Source organism: Epinephelus moara, chromosome 17 (genome assembly GCF_006386435.1).
Source record: "Epinephelus moara isolate mb chromosome 17, YSFRI_EMoa_1.0, whole genome shotgun sequence".
NCBI classification, from domain to species: Eukaryota; Metazoa; Chordata; class Actinopteri; order Perciformes; family Serranidae; genus Epinephelus; species Epinephelus moara.
The window spans coordinates 11,582,678-11,601,290 of record NC_065522.1 but is presented as its reverse complement, the minus strand read 5'-3'; the positions used below and the strand labels follow the sequence as shown (position 1 = coordinate 11,601,290).

Below are 18,613 nucleotides of genomic sequence, written 5' to 3'. Positions count from 1 at the left end.
TAGTGCTTAAAGACTATCCTAACTCCTTAATGCTTAAAGACTATCCTAACCCCTTAGTGCTTAAAGACTATCCTAACTCCTTAGTGCTTAAAGACTATCCTAACCCCTTAATGCTTAAAGACTATCCTAACCCCTTAGTGCTTAAAGACTATCCTAACTCCTTAATGCTTAAAGACTATCCTAACTCCTTAATGCTAAAGACTATCCTAACCCCTTAGTGCTTAAAGACTATCCTAACCCCTTAGTGCTTAAAGACTATCCTAACTCCTTAATGCTTAAAGACTATCCTAACCTCTTAGTGCTTAAAGACTATCCTAACCCCTTAGTGCTTAAAGACTATCCTAACTCCTTAATGCTTGAAGACTATCCAAACTCCTTGGTGCTCAAAGACTATCCCAACTCCTTAGTGCTTAAAGACTATCCTAACCCCTTAATGCTTGAAGACTATCCAGACTCCTTGGTGCTTGAAGACTATCCCAACTCCTTGGTGCTCAAAGACTATCCCAACTCCTTAGTGCTTAAAGACTATCCTAACCCCTTAATGCTTGAAGACTATCCAGACTCCTTGGTGCTTGAAGACTATCCCAACTCCTTAGTGCTTAAAGACTTTCCTTCCCCTCTAGAGCTTAAAGACTATGCTAACTCCTTCTTGCTTAAAATATCATATTAACTCCTTATGGCTTTAAGACTATCCTAACTCCTTCATTCTAAAAGACTACCCTAGCTCCTTGATGCTTTAAGACTATCCTAACTCCCATTGCTTAAAAAGGTTATATTAACTCCTTATACTCCATATTACTTAAAGATTATCCTACCTCTTTTGGCATTAAAGACTATCCTAACTCCTTAATGCTTAAAGACTATCCTAACTCCTTATTGCTTTAAAGACTATCCTAACTCCTTATTGCTCAAAGACTCTACTGACTCCTCTTTGCTTAAAGACTATCCTAATTCCTTACTGCTTCAAAAAATCTTGTATATCTAGCTTATCTGCATTTTTCCTTTTTCCTCACAAGTATATAAAGACAAAATAATCTAATGAGCACACTTCAGTTCCAACATTCACAGTAACTTAATTAAGGCAGTGCCTGGTGTCATGATGCTGTGGATACAGGTAATATGGACAGAACCCCAATGCAGACAAAGGCAGAATCAGTTCAGTGACTCTGAATATAGGCTTACTGGCAAGTAGACAGGCAGGCAGGTCCAGGTAACAGGGCAGAGTAACAGAAGCTCCAAACCACAAAGAATCACTGCAAGGAAGCAGCATAGCACTTTGTTGGCCTGGCAGGGAATGAATGGAACTGGGCCGGCAATGTGTACTGAGAGGCTGATGAGGGAATGAGATGCAGGTGAGGAGGTAATTGCAGAGCTGATGAGGAAAGTGGGAACAGGTGTGTAGATAGTTGGGGCAGTCAGGTGATGGGGAAAGCAGGCAAAGTCTGTGGACATGGATGGAAAATGGCAATGAAGGGGCCTGGGGAATAGAGAATGTGGCTAGAGAGGAGGGAGTGAGAGACAGACTGTGACAAAGGCTTACATTTAAAATGTGAATTAGGATCTGTTTTACTAAGAAGTGTAGCAGTTAGGGTGTGGAGTTAAAATGTTAATTTTCCTTTCTTTATATATTTGGTACAGTAGGTGGTAAAAATCATGAATTGCTTCTATTTGTCGAAATACTTGTACCATATCACCAATAGAAAGTAGCAACATGGATGTTTATATACTGCAGGTTATTACTTTAAGGCAGTACAAGGAATGAATGGCAATGGAGGGCTCTCAAGCGATCATTTTTGTTCTGTATAAAAATGCACATGCACTTCTTTCCTTTGTATTTGCACGTTTGTGTATGTCTATGAATATAATCGACCCCTCTCCAACGCTCCTCCTCATCTCCCTCCTTGTCTGTCCTCATGCAACCTCTCATTATCCCCAATCCACCTCCCTCCTTTCCTCTCTCTCAGGCCTCTCTGCCCTCGCTACTTCCCTCCCTCCTATAACAATCTAGCCATTACTGGGGCTGCCGTTCCAGCCCTGGTTTCACAGGGTGTCTGGGGTCTAATTGGGACTGAATGAGTGTGTGTTGCTGTGAGGCCTCATTGACACAGGCTGGGATCCAGGGACCTGCTTGTCCATTCCCCTATAGAGATGTTTCTGAGTCTTTACATACAAAACACACACTCAGGCCGATTAAACCCACACTTAAACACATTTCAACATGCACACAGTACTTGCATCAATGTGTTATGCACATGCAAATACATTCATGTAAACATAGTGATGGCTGATGTAGTTTTTATATAGATTTTCTAATGATTTTACAGTTTAGCTCTATTTTTTCTACTGTTAACCTGGCACTTTTGGTATGGGTAGTTTTATTGTAGGTTTTCTGGCTTTGATATCTGTTTGGATATGTCAATTTCTCTCACATTTACACTCAAAATGTAATAGAAAAATGCTCTACCTCTGATAAACAGATAATTACAACCAACCCAGTTGGCCGAAGAAAATATGGCAATCTAGGTTGCTGCAAACCACAAAAATGCACATTTCATATGAAACATATCAGCATTTCTGAAGTGGCATAGTATAGGAGCTGATTTTGTTATTGAAAGGTGGAGGAAACCATGGATGGCGTGTCACTTAAGCAAGACGCCTGCCAAGCTGCAGTCTATTGACTACTGTTGGAGACCAACGAACAAAAGACAAATGATTGCATTTTAGCAAATCACTGCTGTGTCCATCATCTTTCAGGCTCCAAACATGAGTGTTGTGTCACGACCCACTGGTGTGTTTCCATTGGCTTTTAAGCTGCACACGTAGGTTTTGTAGCAACCTGTCAGTGTTTTTCCATGAGCGTTTAGGCTCCAAGTGTGGTGTTTTGTAGCAATCTGTTGGCATCTCCATCCCCTTTTAGGTTCCATACGTGAATGTTTGGTAGAGCCCCATCAAAGTGTTTCCAAAGGCTTTTAGTCTCTAAACGTGGGTGTTTTGTAGCAACCCGTCTGTGTGTTTCAATTGGCTTCTGGTTCCCAAACGTAGGTGGTTTTTAGCAATCCGTCAGTGTGTATCCATCAGCTTTTAGGCTTTGAACATGGCTGTTTTATGGCGACCCATCAGTGATGTTCCTTTGGCTTTTAGGCTCCATACGTTGATATTTGTAGCGACCTGTCAAAGTGTTTCCACAGGCTTTTAGACTCCTAATGAGGGTGGGGTTTTTTGCCTTCGAATATGTGACACTTGCTCTACCCAGTAAGCCACCAGACGCCCCCCCAAACGTGAGTGTTTTGTAGCAACCTGTCTGTGTGTTTCTAGAGGCTTTAAAGCTCCGTACGTGGGTGTTTTATAGGTGGGTGTTTTGTAGCGCCCTTTCTGTGTTTTTTCCGTTGGCTTTTAGGTTCCAAAGGTGGGGGTTTTGTAGCGACCCATCAGCAGGGATAGTGCTTTTTTTTTTCTCCAAGTCATCGCTGCTTAAACCTAACCATGTGTTAACCGCAGCATTGTTGAAACATGTAATTTCAATGTATCTCCTATATATTAACATGCAAATTTAACATAGTTATTGCTTGTAAACACATTCAATGCCAACATTTTTTCTGACGATGGGGTTGATACAAAGTATATGAAGTATTCTGCACATTTGCATGACTATAGATTAATTTGTTCTGAATTAACTGTTCATGTAAAAGTATTACTTTAGAAGTTTGAGAAACAGTTTGTTTATATTTTAATAAAAAGATTATGTGAGAGACAGGTGAGACACTTTTTATGTGTTTGGGTATATATATAGAACTGTGGAGTATATTACCTTGGGGATGTAATGTATTCTTTTTCTATTTGTGAGTGTATGAGTTGAAGCAGGAGGAGCAGAGGAACAATAAATTGGGTGTAGAGAGTCTCCGCTGTCTTATCCATTCAGACACCAGTGTTCCCATTAGGTAACGCTGTCAGCTCTGCCACTACCCACCGCTCTCCATCTCATACATAACAATACCTCCTTAATTGGAATGCTACTCTGACAGTTACAATACAATCCAGGTGAAAACACACAGCGAGTACAAAGTGAGACACAACACACCCTGGGAAAAGCACTGGCTAGTCAAAGCTGGTGTAACTTTTGCAACTTAACAAAGCAACTTTGCTAAACATGTAACGGCAAAACTGCATGTGTGTGGAGAGAAATGATTCATCTCTCCTGCTGTGTATATCTGTGCAGTTTGTGAGGAGGATGCGTGTCCTCAGCAGGCATGCAGTCTGAGCTGTGATCACCAGGATCTGCCATACAGCGGCGTTGCCAGGAGCCTGGCTTCGTTTCACCACGGGGCGTGTGTGTGTGTGTGTGCAGTCGTTCATCTGTAATCAAACATTTTCACATGCATGGAGATCTTTCCTGTTTGTGCTCCATGTCACCCTAGGGGGGATATGGATTATCAGCAGCCACTTATCTCGTCTTGTCTGTCCTGACAGTTAAATCTGATGGTGGAGTAGCAAATTCTGCTTCTGCTGCAGAGCTGTCAGACCTCCAGCTCTCATTGGATTGTGCAACTTAGATTCATCACACCCACATTTTCCCTGTATCCATGCAACTACACCAAAGTGACCGCTGACAAACATCGACATCTTGGTGTTTAAAATAATCTTGGAATATGACTGATGGAAGTTTTTTCTTCTGCAGTCCCACTTGATGATATCGATCCCCTGTAATGATCCAGAGACCAAAATTACATTTTTGGCTCCTCTTCCACAAACTAGTGAATTTGAGTACCTGCCAAAAACATTTTCAATGTTCAACTATGTATGTACATCACAAAATCCTTTCCTACATCAATACCTGTTTGAAATGTATTTTAGTTGGGTTGCAGAAAAGAAAAATGTGTTTTTCTTATATAAATATCCCCTACAATGACTATATTGACTTGTATGTGCGCAAACTATAGACGTGTTTTCATATTCCTCTGCTGAAGGGGGTGATGTCTGTCTGTGTATGTCCCTAAAATCTGAGATACAAAAGCTGGGCAAGCTAGATTTGGTGTGCCACAAATTTGAAAGCCAGTTTCCATCTAATATGCAAATGTCGGAAAATAAACCTGAAACCTCCAGTGCAGAGCAAACTCGTCTCACATAGTATAAAAATCTTCTTTTATTGTTTGTTTCACAACCGCTAACGCTGTGTCAGCCACTGCCGGTTACAAGCTAACAAGCTAACAAACAACGTAAACAAATCAAAAATGCTAACCACACTTACCATTCTAACACATCTACTAGTTGCCATTACCACAACAGACTACTCATCTGAGTCTGGGTCTGAGGCTGAAACATGTATGGCTGAATCTATGTTCCTCTAAACATGCTAATGCCAGCCATCTTGATGTTCACTGCTCTTTCACTGGTCAAAACTAGCAAAGCCAGTGGTGGTAGGCAGCAGGTGAGGCCAGATCCAGAAATTCTCAATGAGGGGGAAAGAGCTGTTGTGTTTCCAGCCAGCCTTCCAGTTTTTTTTTTTGTTTTGTTTTTTACATGTGGGAAAACCACGTTCAATAAAATATTATTAGCAGAGTGTTTTTTCTTACTTTAAAACATGTCTGGAGGGCAACTTTAATCATCGATTAATGTTGGCTTAGTTATTAACATAAGCATCATTTTAGATGCTACTGCTGTTTTTGTAGGTGCAGCACCTTCATGCAATTGCTTTGACATAGTTTACTTTGAAACTGGGCGTTTGATCATAGGCAAATGAATTTACATAATCAAGGAATTCAGACATCAGTATTAACACTGTGTTCTAGAAGATATGGTATAATAAGTTTTAAAGTGAATTCGATTGCAGCGTGGATCATGTTCACTGTCATTGCTTTTTTAATCAAGGAAATGCTGCTTGTTTCATAGGACTTTTACTGAAAAATAAACACATCTTGTCTTCCACTGCCACAGCGTTTATTTTTGAACATTAAACCAAGACCACAATGTTTCCCTATCACTTGCTGTGAGCACCTAAACATAACCATAAAAAGATGCTTTCGTTGCTATGAGCGGATATTGGATTTTAGGAGCAGATGTTAAATGAAAACAAATGAAATATGTTGTTGTGAAAATGTTACTGATTCGCTCAGTATGATAAATGTAATTTCTAGTAGAAAGAGTTAGGAAATATCAGTGTATAAAGCAAGCAGCCACCGTTGCAGCTTACTTTTTTATTTCATAAAACCACAGAACACAATCAGACCTTGTGTGGAGCTACAAACAAACTGAAACAATAAGTACAATTTGAAACAATATATCAAAATGTTTTCATTCGCACTGAAATAAACGAAAGAATTACAGTAGTGCTTTCTTTTAGAATAAAACCCTTTAAGTAAATGACACATACTGTGGCAAACCTCTCTTCCAAACCATTATTTGCAGCCCTCCACTGCAGTTAGTAAATTGTGAAGAAGCTCTTCACCACCTCTAAGATGGCAGCATGGGGCGGAAGAGGGTGATTATTAAGGAGAAAGTAAATGTCTGTAGCTGCATCCTGCTCTAAAGCCTCCTCCATCACTGCACCACCACCTCTTCATCCATTAACCGTAATAGGGCAAATATTCTCTCCACAGTGTTTGCAACCATATTTCCAATACAGCATTATGGGAATGGGTAGTCACAGATACAGAACTAGAAATACTGCCTCGCATTTGTGTGCCTCCACAAACCAGTCAAGTTGCAGTTACAGTTTACATCCATTTCTGTCCAGACTCATAAATAGAGCAGACAATTCTGTAAATATGGATTTTGCTGCAAAGAAGCTACAAATTTTAAAACATGGATGCTTCACACACATCTTCAACCCAGCAGGAGAAGATGTTTACAATGAGCACAGTTTCAAGATGGACACCCAAGATTAGTGTCACTGATTCAGTATCTAACCAAATTATCTTATCCTATTAGACATTTGTGTGAGATTTTGTCATAATTTACTTGTGAATTCTTGAGGTATGGCCAAAATAATATTTTGTGAAGTCACAGTGACCTTGACCACCAAATTCTGAGCAGTTGAGCATCACTGAGTCCAAGTAGACGTTTGTGCCAAATTAGGGGAAAGTCCTCCAAGGCCTTCTTAAGAAATTGTGATCACAAGAGTGAGACGGACACAAGGTCACAGTGACCTTGACCTTTGACCACTGATCCAATAAGTTAATCTTTGAGTCTGTAATTTTGTGCTAAATATGAAGAAATTCCCTTGGGTGTTCTTGAGATATTGCATTCATGGGAATGGGATGGATGGTCATATAGTCAGATGGATGGACAAATGGATGGACACCCATGGAGGCATAAGAACAACTCCTGTTGCCACTGAGGTGATCAGCTGTCATGGATTATCACCTATCCACCACTTTTAGTGCTCCCATTCTTGTATCGCAGTGTGCTTGAATGCACATTTTAGTTTTCAAACCCATGCAGCTCCCAAACATTAACCTAGAGAATATTCTGCAATACTTCACTAATATTACTGATCTTACTAGTGCCTGCTGGGAGGTCTTCTCTGCAATACAATTTAACAATTCCAAACTTCATTTGTTTCAGTGAGCACTTTAAAGTTTATTGATTTGGATTAAATAGACCCATAATAGCTCTTGGCTAGCTCAAAGCCAGCACTGGGGTATTCACTAAGTTCCAGGAGTGGAAGAGGAGCTGAGCCAGCCTTCACTGTTGCTTCCCTCCGTCCCTTATAGCCATTACACATAGCAATAAACCCAGCCAAGTGCAAAACAAAAAAGAAAAAAACTGTGTTGAGCTGTTTCCCAAGCGCTATGCTAGCTGACAGGCGACACAGCGCCAACTCGCTCTCTCGTTCCCCGTCTCTTTCTTCGTTGCGGTACCATCCGATCCTTTTCACCTCCATCTTTCCCTCAGCCTCACTCATTCCTCTCCTCTTTGCTTTCTTTGTTTTGTCAAAGGGTTTCAAGCTCAATAAAATACTATCTGTCAGCCAGCAATGGAGTAGGTGTATTCGACACGATATTGACACAACCTTGACACAACGTGGGCCGAGCATTGAGGTAATGGGGAGGCTGGGAGCTTCAGCAGCAAATAACCGACAGGCCCACCGAGAGACAGAGTGATAGAAAGAGACAAGAGATTGAGTCTCTGTTGTAATGTTAAAATAAAGTTGGTTTGACAGTACTGTTGATCCTTTCCTGCAGAAGATTCTACCCTGCTCTGTGCTGGGCTCTTTTGTACTATGCCGAGCTGAACTGTGCTATTCTCTGTCACGCTAAGCGTGTGTGGTTTTGCACACCAGGCTGTCCTGTTTTGGTGTTTTATTTTGCATTTTCACATAGCGAGCTGCTCAATTCTGCTCTCTTCCTCTTTCTGCTCCTTACTGTTTTTTCTTTCCGTCCTCCTTTCATCCGTTTTCTATATACTACTCAATCTTGTCCCTGTGCCACCTCATTCCATTCAAAATCCTCTTATAAAGTAATTTGTACTCAGCAAATACGGATGTAAAAATGGTGAAATATAATAATAGAATGGATGCCGGCCTGCACATTTCTTACTGCTGATTGCTCACGGCCTCCTTGTCCTTTTGTATTTCACAATTTAGAGGTTTGGCTGTTAGAATGTGTATTGTACAGTACATTGAATATTACACTGTGTCCATGCTGAAAAGCCTACAGGAAATGGAGAGATTTAGCAGGAGAGCATCTCCCTGGATGCTCCTAATTATATGAAAAAGATGAAACGTGCCAAGTCTCCGTCCTCGCATGGCGCTGTTTTCCAAAACGAGGGATTGTGAGTGAGTGCTGTAATAGGGGGAAGTGTTTTAAAGCTAATGTGTATGTCTGAGAGCACGAACGGAGAAGCCGATATGGAGAGATGCTGCATTGCCCACAGGCCAGCGTCTGTTAACAGAGTTATAACCACAGTGGAAGCAGCACATGATACAGAGAGACAGAGAGAGCAGGAGGGAGAGGAAGAGGCAAAAAGAGGAGGAAATTGAGAAAAATACGTTGTTGCGGACAAAAACAGAGTGGAGACAAAAGCTCGTATCTGTCTCCCATAGACAAACTCTTATTATTCCTCCATACCATCTACCATCTTGCCATCCAGGAGAGAGCACTGTGAACATCTTATATTGTTTCTGTTGAAGTGCCTCTGTGATAAAGCCACTCAAGCTCTCTGATGTCTCTCATCTAGCTCGCCATCAACAAAACACAAAGCATCAGGACACGACTTCCTCTGGTGCTTCCATTGCTCTAACTAATGCCCCTTTATGTCTTTTTGACCATTTTTCTTGCCCTTCACTCCTCAGACTTCAACCACTCAAAAAAAATCTCTGGCAGCCAAAAACATATTTTTTTCACTGGGAATTCTGTATGACATCCAAGCCGTTCTGCGACACATTCAATTAAAAGACATTAATTAAAAGCTGATTCAGTAAATGGTGCTCACTCACCCAGCTGGGGCAGAACCACTTTTTGCAGAGCCAGTGTTACAGGCGGTTAATCAACAGCCTGTTTGATACAGAGCCATTGTTTTGCTTTGAACATACAGTGGTCAGCAGGGACAGTAACTTTTATGGATAAAGCTTAACAAGCCTTTGGTGCTCGGTCAGTATTAATTTCAGACCCTACATGCTGTTTAGTTACGCATTCTGTTTCAGCTGTTTATAATATCCTGGATGAGATAAATAATTATGAGAAACACAAGGATGCATGCTGAAATCGCTCTACTGAGCTGTAAACATTGAACACTTGTTATTGCCGTTTTATTTATCTATAATCACTTGAGCCATCACTGTTTGTGCACAGTGATATTTAGAAGCAGGATACAAGATACAAGCATCTAGAATATAACTACAAGCAGGAAATGTGTTACTACTCAGATCAGTACGTATAATATGACACATCTCTTGTTCTTTTTATGACTGTATATCATATCAAATATCACATGATACATCATATTAGACTCCTAGTGAGTGGTGACAATTATTTCATATTTCATTTTTCTTGTGTCACATAAATGCTCTTGGCTTTAACTGCCAATGCCTCACACATTCTCTCTTTTGGACTAACACTGCATTGTGTCTCCGATTAAACTGTATATTGTCCTGTGTGACTATTAATGATCATTTACTGATGCAATTTAAAAGGTGCAACCAATTCCTAGCCATTTATTTGTGAAGCAAAGTATATATTTAAGACCAAACCTACATAATTTCACCATAAACAGAGGTTACAGAAATATACAGTATTAAAACTACTGACCAATTAACACGTAAAATTTGCTGTAGATAGGTCTCAGATAATGATCTGGTTTGAGGTAGGTAAACAATCTTAAACCGTAGCAGTAAGCAGTATATACTCTTATTCATGATCAATTAATTTTAATCAATTATACATACTTTATGAATGAATAATCACTAGACTTTGCTTTTTCTCTGATAAACCCACTGTACTCTACGATCCCAGCCCAAACCAGCAGGCAGACAAGGTTAGAGACTAGCTGGTGGTTGTAATTGGTGTGTTTAGCAGCTATAGAGTCAGATATTTCCATCAGGAGCTGGTGGAGACCAAAAATAGAGCAAAAAAAGAGGTTGAATATTGAAATTGGGTATGACTCAGAATACATTTTTGTGGTGCAATGGTTTTCTAACGTGTCTGCCACAACTTCTTGATGGTATGTATGTGTTCGGGGTGTTTACAGCTTGATCTGCTGCCCCCTGGTGTCCAAAAATCAATTAATGCAGCTTTAACAGCATCAGAAAACGTTTATGCTTGTATTTTGTTGTTGTCTAGTGTAAGCTAATACATTAAAAGAACATGTCAATAATTCGAGACTGATATCAGGTTTCAATCTTATGTTTTAACTATTTTTTATTTTTTAGATTTGGATAAGGTGCCTTCAACTCATTAAAAGTGAGGAGGTAATATGCAAAAATAATTAGCTGATGTTGGTTATCTGTGTGCAAAATATAGGCTGCAACTTACTTGATACTTATCAACAAAACAGACTCATATAAAAAAGTGCATCCTCCTGGAAATCCCCATAATTCCCTGTAAAGATGGGGCAATAAATGGGTGAGAAAAGGTTTCTCCTACGAGTTCAATTTATGTTACTGAAAATCGAATTTAATTTCTTTGCGCATAGGAAATTACAAGCAAGTTTGAAATTCATTTCAGCTTATCATATTTCATTTGTGCAAGGAACTGCATGCAATAATCTATCTGAGCCACATAAAAAGTCACTACTCTGGAGCCTTGATAGTCTATTCCCCTTTATTTGAATTACATATAGAAACAAAAAGGGAATCCATTTGATCAATAAATATATACCCCACTAGTTCAGCTCACGTATTACTTATTAGAATAGAAAATCTGCAGTCTTCCTTACAAATGCATTATTAGCTGACAGATTCATAGAGGGCAAATCAAGACCTTTAACTGCTTTGTTTGATTAATGATGCCCAATATTATACTGTAATTAAATGCCCAGCTGGACAGTTCATATTCTTATCATCACTAGTCATGAAGAAAATTGACTGTGTTATTGGAAAAAGCCAAAGCCTCCTTCGATCCATCATGTAATTTATATGCATAAAAAAAAAGGAGGACATTTTCCTTTGAAAGGACGATAAAAATTTCAGTCAGTGTCATAAAAGAAACAGGCTTTACAATATTAAAAGTTACTGTAAGTATAATAACATCATCTTTCATTGTTTCTTCTGTCTTTTGACCTTATCCATTTTTCTTTTTTCTTTTTTTCTTTTTTTTTTTTAAGACCAAAAGATTTCATCTTGGAGGTTCTACTTTGGATGTAATTTGCTGGTGGCTGATATCAATGGTTTTTTAGCATTTCAGGGACCTGGCATATGAGGACGCTGAAGTTTCTGACTGCAGATTGCAGATCATAAAAATCTAATGAAGTACTGTGTCATGCTTGCCTCTAACATAACCTAATATAACCTCTTGGAGCTCTCTTCAGTCTCCCCTTTTCCTCTTTTCAGAATAAAAATAATGAAGCACGTGGAGAGTTGAAGAGATGGTAGTTGATTGAATCTCCTTATTGCGCTGCCTGTGTGAATGTGTACTTTGTTGTTTTGATATTATTTGATGGTTTTCCGACAAATGTTGCATTGTTTTTTCCTTATATTTTCAGTCTGATTTTTATTCTCGATGTATATAACACATGTATGTTGCTCTCATGGATGGTAAAAGTGTTGGTTTATCTGTGCACTTCATGGCTTTATGCACTGTGATGTAAATTGTTACGCTATAAACTGCACCTCATCTGCGTCTGTCAATTTTGTTTTGATGGAGCATTTTCATTTTACGAGCATGTCAATGTTTGGATTTGTGTGGCCCTGTTTATATTAGTGTGTGTGTGTGTGTGTGTGTGTGTGTGTGTGTGTGTGAGTGTGTATGTGAGTCTGAGAGAGGTGACATTGTTCCTGGCAGAAATATGTTCCAGGTTCGGGGCTCAGGTGGCTCTGGTTTGTCTCTGATCAGAGCTGACACACAGGATGGCATAGTAACACACTCTCTCTGTCTCTTTCTTGATTTAGCTCAATCTCACTCTGGTTTGTAATCCTCTCCTCTATACACACACACACACACACACACACGCACACACCTATACACAGAGCTGTGCTTTAAGCCCTATCAATCTTTTTGAACATCAACACTGAGCAGCACTGCGGCCCAATAGCCTTTGCTCTCTCACACCTGATGCAGAGCAGAGAGAGCCGATGCTGCCTCTGAATGAAGTCATCTCTCTGGGTGGAGGATGCTGCTTTAATTCCTCGCTGCTCTTCTTGGGTGTACAGTATGTACTATTTACTTGAATAGAATAGCTCATGAATAGGTTTCTGCGTGGCCTAGAATATACGGCTTCAAAGCATGCCACATTTGAAAAGGCTGTTGATGCACGGCTGAAAGAATGAGGACAAAATGGTGGACAAAATGGATGAAGCGATTGTGCCGGCCTGCCGCTGTTATCAGATAAAAGCTGGCCATGTATTTTCTCGCTTCTTGCACTGAAAATTGTCTGGCATGTTAAGGATGTTATTTTGTTGTTTGGAAAAAATACTAAGAGAACCAACCGGGGAGGGATGCTTCCACTTTAATGTGAGATTATAACTGTGTCTGCACTCTGAATCTGGATTCTTGCACTGGAATTTAATTTGTGCAACAATTCAAACCATTGCAGGTCTTTGGCTGTTAACAGTGCATTGCCTCAGGGTGGAAGATTGCACAGGTCAGGCTTAGGAGCGGCTCAGAATCAGAGTGCATGAATCACAGCCTTGAGTATGTGTATGAATCATTTCAACTCAGCAGTGGGGTCACCAAGGGGGGCTGGGGGGGCAACGCTATACAATTGCTGCCCCCTCACTGGCCCCCCTTTGCAAAAATAAATGGAGGCCAATATTATTATCTTTAAAAGGCTATCTTTTATGCTCATTTTTGTCAGCATGGCTTGTAGGGAAGCAGGCTGAATAACGCTTCAAATTTAGGCAAGGCATCAATTTGCATGGCCATTTTGGAAGGGATTCTTTGAGGTCTAACCTCAAGATATCTGAATGAAAATGGGTTCTGTGGGTACCAATGAGTCTCCCCGAAACTGGAGAAGGCTTGTTCGCAACAAATATTTTGTGTTCCCTACAATCAATGTACTCCTTTAAATTAAAGCTGTACATTTATTTTAAAGGAAAAGGAGAGCCAGCCTATTTGAAGAACAATGAATCGCCTAACATGTACATGTACACATGACACATTAAGACAGTTCTAGCTTTTGGTTTTGGTGTGCCACTCCAAGATTTTCAGTGGCCCCCTCTGACCACCCCTGTAAAAGATTTCTGGGAGCACCACTGCAACAAGGCAAGTTGGAACCAAAAGGTCATACTGCAAATAACGGCCTGTTGTGCTGTCTTACTGTATTTTTACACAATGCAGACATTGTACAAAGGCACTCCAACTTTTTTTTTGGTTCCAGCCTAATAACACACTTTTTCTGCATCCAAATGAGCAACTGTTTGGAAAAGAAGTCTGCTAAATATCCTGTTTCAGGTGTTGTTACAAGCTGATTACTTCAATGAAACACACTGCTGTTGTGTTTCAATATACCTGCTATCTGTTTTACCAACCTGACTCTTACAGTGATTGCCAGCAGGGCTTTAGCTAGCCATAGGCCAGTTCATGTCCTTGGTATATTTTCTGGAAATTCTGGAGCAAATGAGGAGCAATTTATATTCTGCAGTTACACGCAGCGTTGAGGGCTGGTTCTGCTATTTATAGATCGTCTGCAGACATGTTTTGAGACATATAAAAATACTCTGCTTGGAATACCAATTTGTGTCTGATATGGATTTTCCACAAAAAACAGTCTGATTACCTCGTTTAATATTCTTAAGATCACATCTGCTTATTCTCCCCTGCTGAAAAATCCTGAATCTATGAATATGCTAATGCTGTTTCTTTCAAACTGCTGGACACAAATTGTTCTCAGCGTATGTGCGCTGGAGGCCTCAACTTTCCATATCAAACTCATGTAAGTTACATATTGGACCATGACTGGCTTCCAGACCAGTTGTGATGTCATAAAATTATTTTTTTCTTGTCTTAATCTCAGATTGAATGTAAGCACAGAGAAACTTTCCCCCTTTCAGCAGATGGATGTGAAAACAGCCTTCTAGTGTCAAGATCTGCTCATACATCATTGTGCACAGTGAAGCTCAAACATCTAAGTAAAGTACCAATAAGCAAAGGACAGGTTTAAGTGGACTCTTGTCTTAGTATGTCCCCAGCAGAAGTGTGAGGAAGACTTTCAAACTGCATTTAGACCATCATGTGGGGACATACATTAAACATTTTAAATGCACCGATGATTGAAGACACTGACCTTTTTGGCTAGTTGTCACACTTTTTTTTTTTTGGTGAATGGGATTGTATTTATAATTATAATCAGTATTTCCAAAATCCTTGATATGGCTCTGATCCCAGTGCATTTAAATAATATGCAGTCCCTGCCCTGTGGGAGCAGGTTACCCTGTATCTGTAGTCTTAGCAAAGAAGATTATATGCATTTTTCTTTACCCCATCTGTGACTGACTCCAGTTTTTCAAATGAGCTGAATACCAGTTTGGGATGTTGCTGAGTTAGTGTATTGGGATCAGCACCTCCCAATCACATGATGTCAATCGTACATTGTGATTAGGGATGAAAGACATATTCAGAGGAAGGTGGAGAGTGTCTTGACTGGGCTCGACTCTTTCTGCTCGACTGTGGCAGCTGAAAAAGCTGTGTCTGTGCCAGCGCGTTTGATCACCAAGAAAATCCTCTTGTGTCAAACTTCCTCCGACTCCCCAACTTAAAAAAAAAATACCCCAAATCAAAGAGCATCACGGAGCAAGAAAAAAGATTCACCCGCACAACCCTTAAAAATAGCATAAAGAGAAATATGTATCAAAATATCATCAGTCATCTTTTTCCTCCAAGAAACAAGTCCAAAAGAACAAGGGTGGAAGGGGGGAGGAGGGGGGGATGAAAGTGCAGATAAAATCACCTCCACAGTGTATGTGCTGCAGGTGGGAGATAAATTAACAGCAGGCTGTGAATTCTGTGTCCTTATTGTAGCGGCCGATTAAAACCAAATCTTCCAAAGCAGGGCACAAGTGTCCTTGGGTGTCCCCATTCTTTTTTCCTTCCTTGATTTGATGTTATCATCACTGACTTGGAATGAGGCTAGCTTAATATTTGTGTAGGTCCTTACTCAATAGCAATTTCATCGGGGATTAAGGTGCAATAATAATGCACCTCATTGTGTAAGCAGGTCTCAATAGGTGCTTTGTTGCGGTGGGACAATGCTGTTAGTTGGCCAATATATTTTCAAGGGCACAGTGGTGATGATGATGTCCGAGGCTCTCTCTTGTTTGAGAGCCGGTTGAGGACCTCTGGAAAACACACACAACTGCCCGCAGATGACTTTATAATGAAGGGGGATCTGGGTTCCATTAGCCAGGTGTTATGATCATCCGAGGTTACATAAGGCTAATGATTTGCATAAGGAAAAGACAGCTTTTTAATTGCAACGGTCAGCACATACACTTACACCAACACATCGGTATGCACCTCATACCCAAAGTCCCACCTAAGAGATGTTTGACTTGTGTGTGTGTGTTTTCCACTCTATGTGTACACATCCCCCAAAAAGACTTCAAAACAAGAAAAAAGGAAAAACATGCAACAAAAATACCTTCGTCTCGAGGCTTGTTCATTGAAGATTCATCATGTTTTTTTGTGAGCGGACCTAGGGTTAAGAAAAAAAGGGGGGAAAAAGAGAAAAGAGAAAATTCAAAAAAGATTACTGGCAAAAACGGAAAAAAAAGAATATCAAAAAAAGAAAAGAAGAAAGAGCAAAAAGGACAAATCAGCAAGAGTTCATGGTTTGCTTATTGTTTTGGTTTTTTTTTTCTTTTTTTTTTCCTTTAAAAAGAGTACAAAAGCAAAAACAAAAGGCATCACAGACACAGATTTATCACAAGAAAAGACACAAGATCAAAGAAAACTGTTTTTGGATGTGGTTTCCTTCTCTCCCCCTGCAGAAGAAAACGGCTGCCATTGTTTATGGTCCCTCTTCCTCTCTCTCCTTTAAACCCTGTTTGTTCCCTGAGCCTAACTTCTTTTTTTGGGAGCTGGGTGGGTGGTGGGTGGGGTTGGTGAAGGGGGGGGGGAAAAGGGAGTGTGGAGTAATAAGGCCTCTGTGGTTTGAAGAACAGGACCCAGCCCTTTTCCTTCCCACCATATGACCAGAAAAACGACATTTTAAAAAAAGAACAGGCAAAGAAGTGGACACCTATAGGAAGAAATGATGGGTTCAGGTCCTGATGCTCAAACCCCCCAAAATCTTAACGCCAACCTTTCAGCAGTGAAAGCACATAGAAAATTTGAAAGGGAAGTTGCACAACATTAGTCAATTAGACCGTTTTCAATTGACACACTGAACACAAAGATTCCTTTAATTAGACAACCATATACACAATGACCCTGTAATGGTAAAAAGCATGTTAAACATGTTCCTGATAAAACAGGGCACAGGTGCTTTTGTGATTTGGAGTGTGTGTGTGTTTGTCATTATTTAGTGGTTAAACCAGAGAGCTATTCCCCAGGCGGGTAAATAATTACATAGCACAACAGCAGTGTGTCAATTTGAAATGACAAGTAAGCGTGACGCTAATTGCGCAGAGGAGTGCAGGTAAAAGGTGAATGTAATTTGATCCCCATCTGCCCACTGGCTGTTTTTGGTAAATTAAAAGAGTGGTGAAGAGAAAGAGAAGAAAATAGAGAGAGAAAGCAGGAGAGATGCCCACGGAGGGGGAATCAAAGAGAAAATAACCTCTTCTCCTCCCTCCATCATCATCTCAAGGTTTTTGTTTTTTTTTGTGTCACATTCAAGGAACCTGACTGTGACGAAGTGGTTTCTGTGCCATCAACCCTCCCACTCGTTCTTCTCATAGAGTCATTATCCGGAAGAAAAATACCACAAAATCAGATCTGATCTTGTTTTATCATCCTCACACCTGTTGTTTTTCTTGTTCGCTTCATTCATGTACAGATGTCACAGAAAAGAGACAAACAAAAACCAGATATGTATTCTGTTCACCTCATCTTTCAGCGGGTGACTGCTTGGAGAAAATACTCTTCACCTCGGCATTCACAAAGTAAGAACTACTACAAAAATACTCTTCACCTTTCATCGCTTTTTGCTTTCATGTCATAAACCCACTTTGGGAACTTGAGGTTTGGCAAAGAAACTGGATTTTATTCAGTGGTGAAAAAAATAACTTACATAACACAACACTAAGTGACTTACTGGAAGAGTCTGCTGCTCATCAGGGTTTTGGAAAGAAAGGTTAAGAGCACAGCCGACAAGGTTGCTGAGTATTTGTCAAAAATCCAATGAGAACTTCAAAATTCCAAAATTAGAGTATGCACCAAAATGTTACATCAAGCCAGACTTTGAGTTAAGATGTGGTGTTTCCAAGTAGGAAACATAAAGAGCAGGCTCTTCCTTTAAGTCCATTAGAGTTGCTAAATTATTACACTTATGCGTTTGGGTGTATCTTAGTGAGTGAGTGTGTGGTTCTGCCTGTCCTCAGGTAATCCCGCAAACTACTGGACCAATCAGCCTCATGTGTGCACATGTAAGACTCTATGCTCAAGGATCTCTCATGGTTGATTCTAACTTGTTGAAAAATCTGTTTTATTGACTATTTTCTAACCAGCTGGTAGGGTCTGCAAGTTGTAGCCCGTTGCAGGCCACATTTTGGCCTTTGTCGTGGCTGAAAAACGTACATATATAGAAACGTTTTGTCTTATTTTTAACCTGACCAAGTGCAGATTAATCCCATACCCAACATGTTATGATCCACTAAAGTTAGGCATGTTACGAAACAAATTCGACCCTTGTTAGCCTCTCCACCATCTTGACTGTAAGGCAGCCAGGAGAGACAATTCCACCAGGTACAGTTTCCGCAGTAAGCAGGCAGTTAAATGGTTCCTTTTCTTTCTTGTTTCCTACTTTGTTGTGCTGTAGCCTACAGACAAAGTTAAAACTGTTCAATAAATAAAGGATTTCTGGC

The 18,613-nt window shown here is 40.1% G+C and overlaps 1 protein-coding gene across 1 annotated transcript in view; it reads right to left on the bottom strand.

Moving 5' to 3' along the window:
• nlgn2a (neuroligin 2a) overlaps positions 1–18,613 on the bottom strand; it is a 240,029-nt gene that overhangs the window by 92,796 nt on the left and 128,620 nt on the right. The window contains exon 3 of the mRNA XM_050067150.1: positions 16,228–16,281. Within this exon, the coding sequence (XP_049923107.1) occupies positions 16,228–16,281 (54 nt within the window). The remainder of the gene's footprint in view (positions 1–16,227; positions 16,282–18,613) is intronic.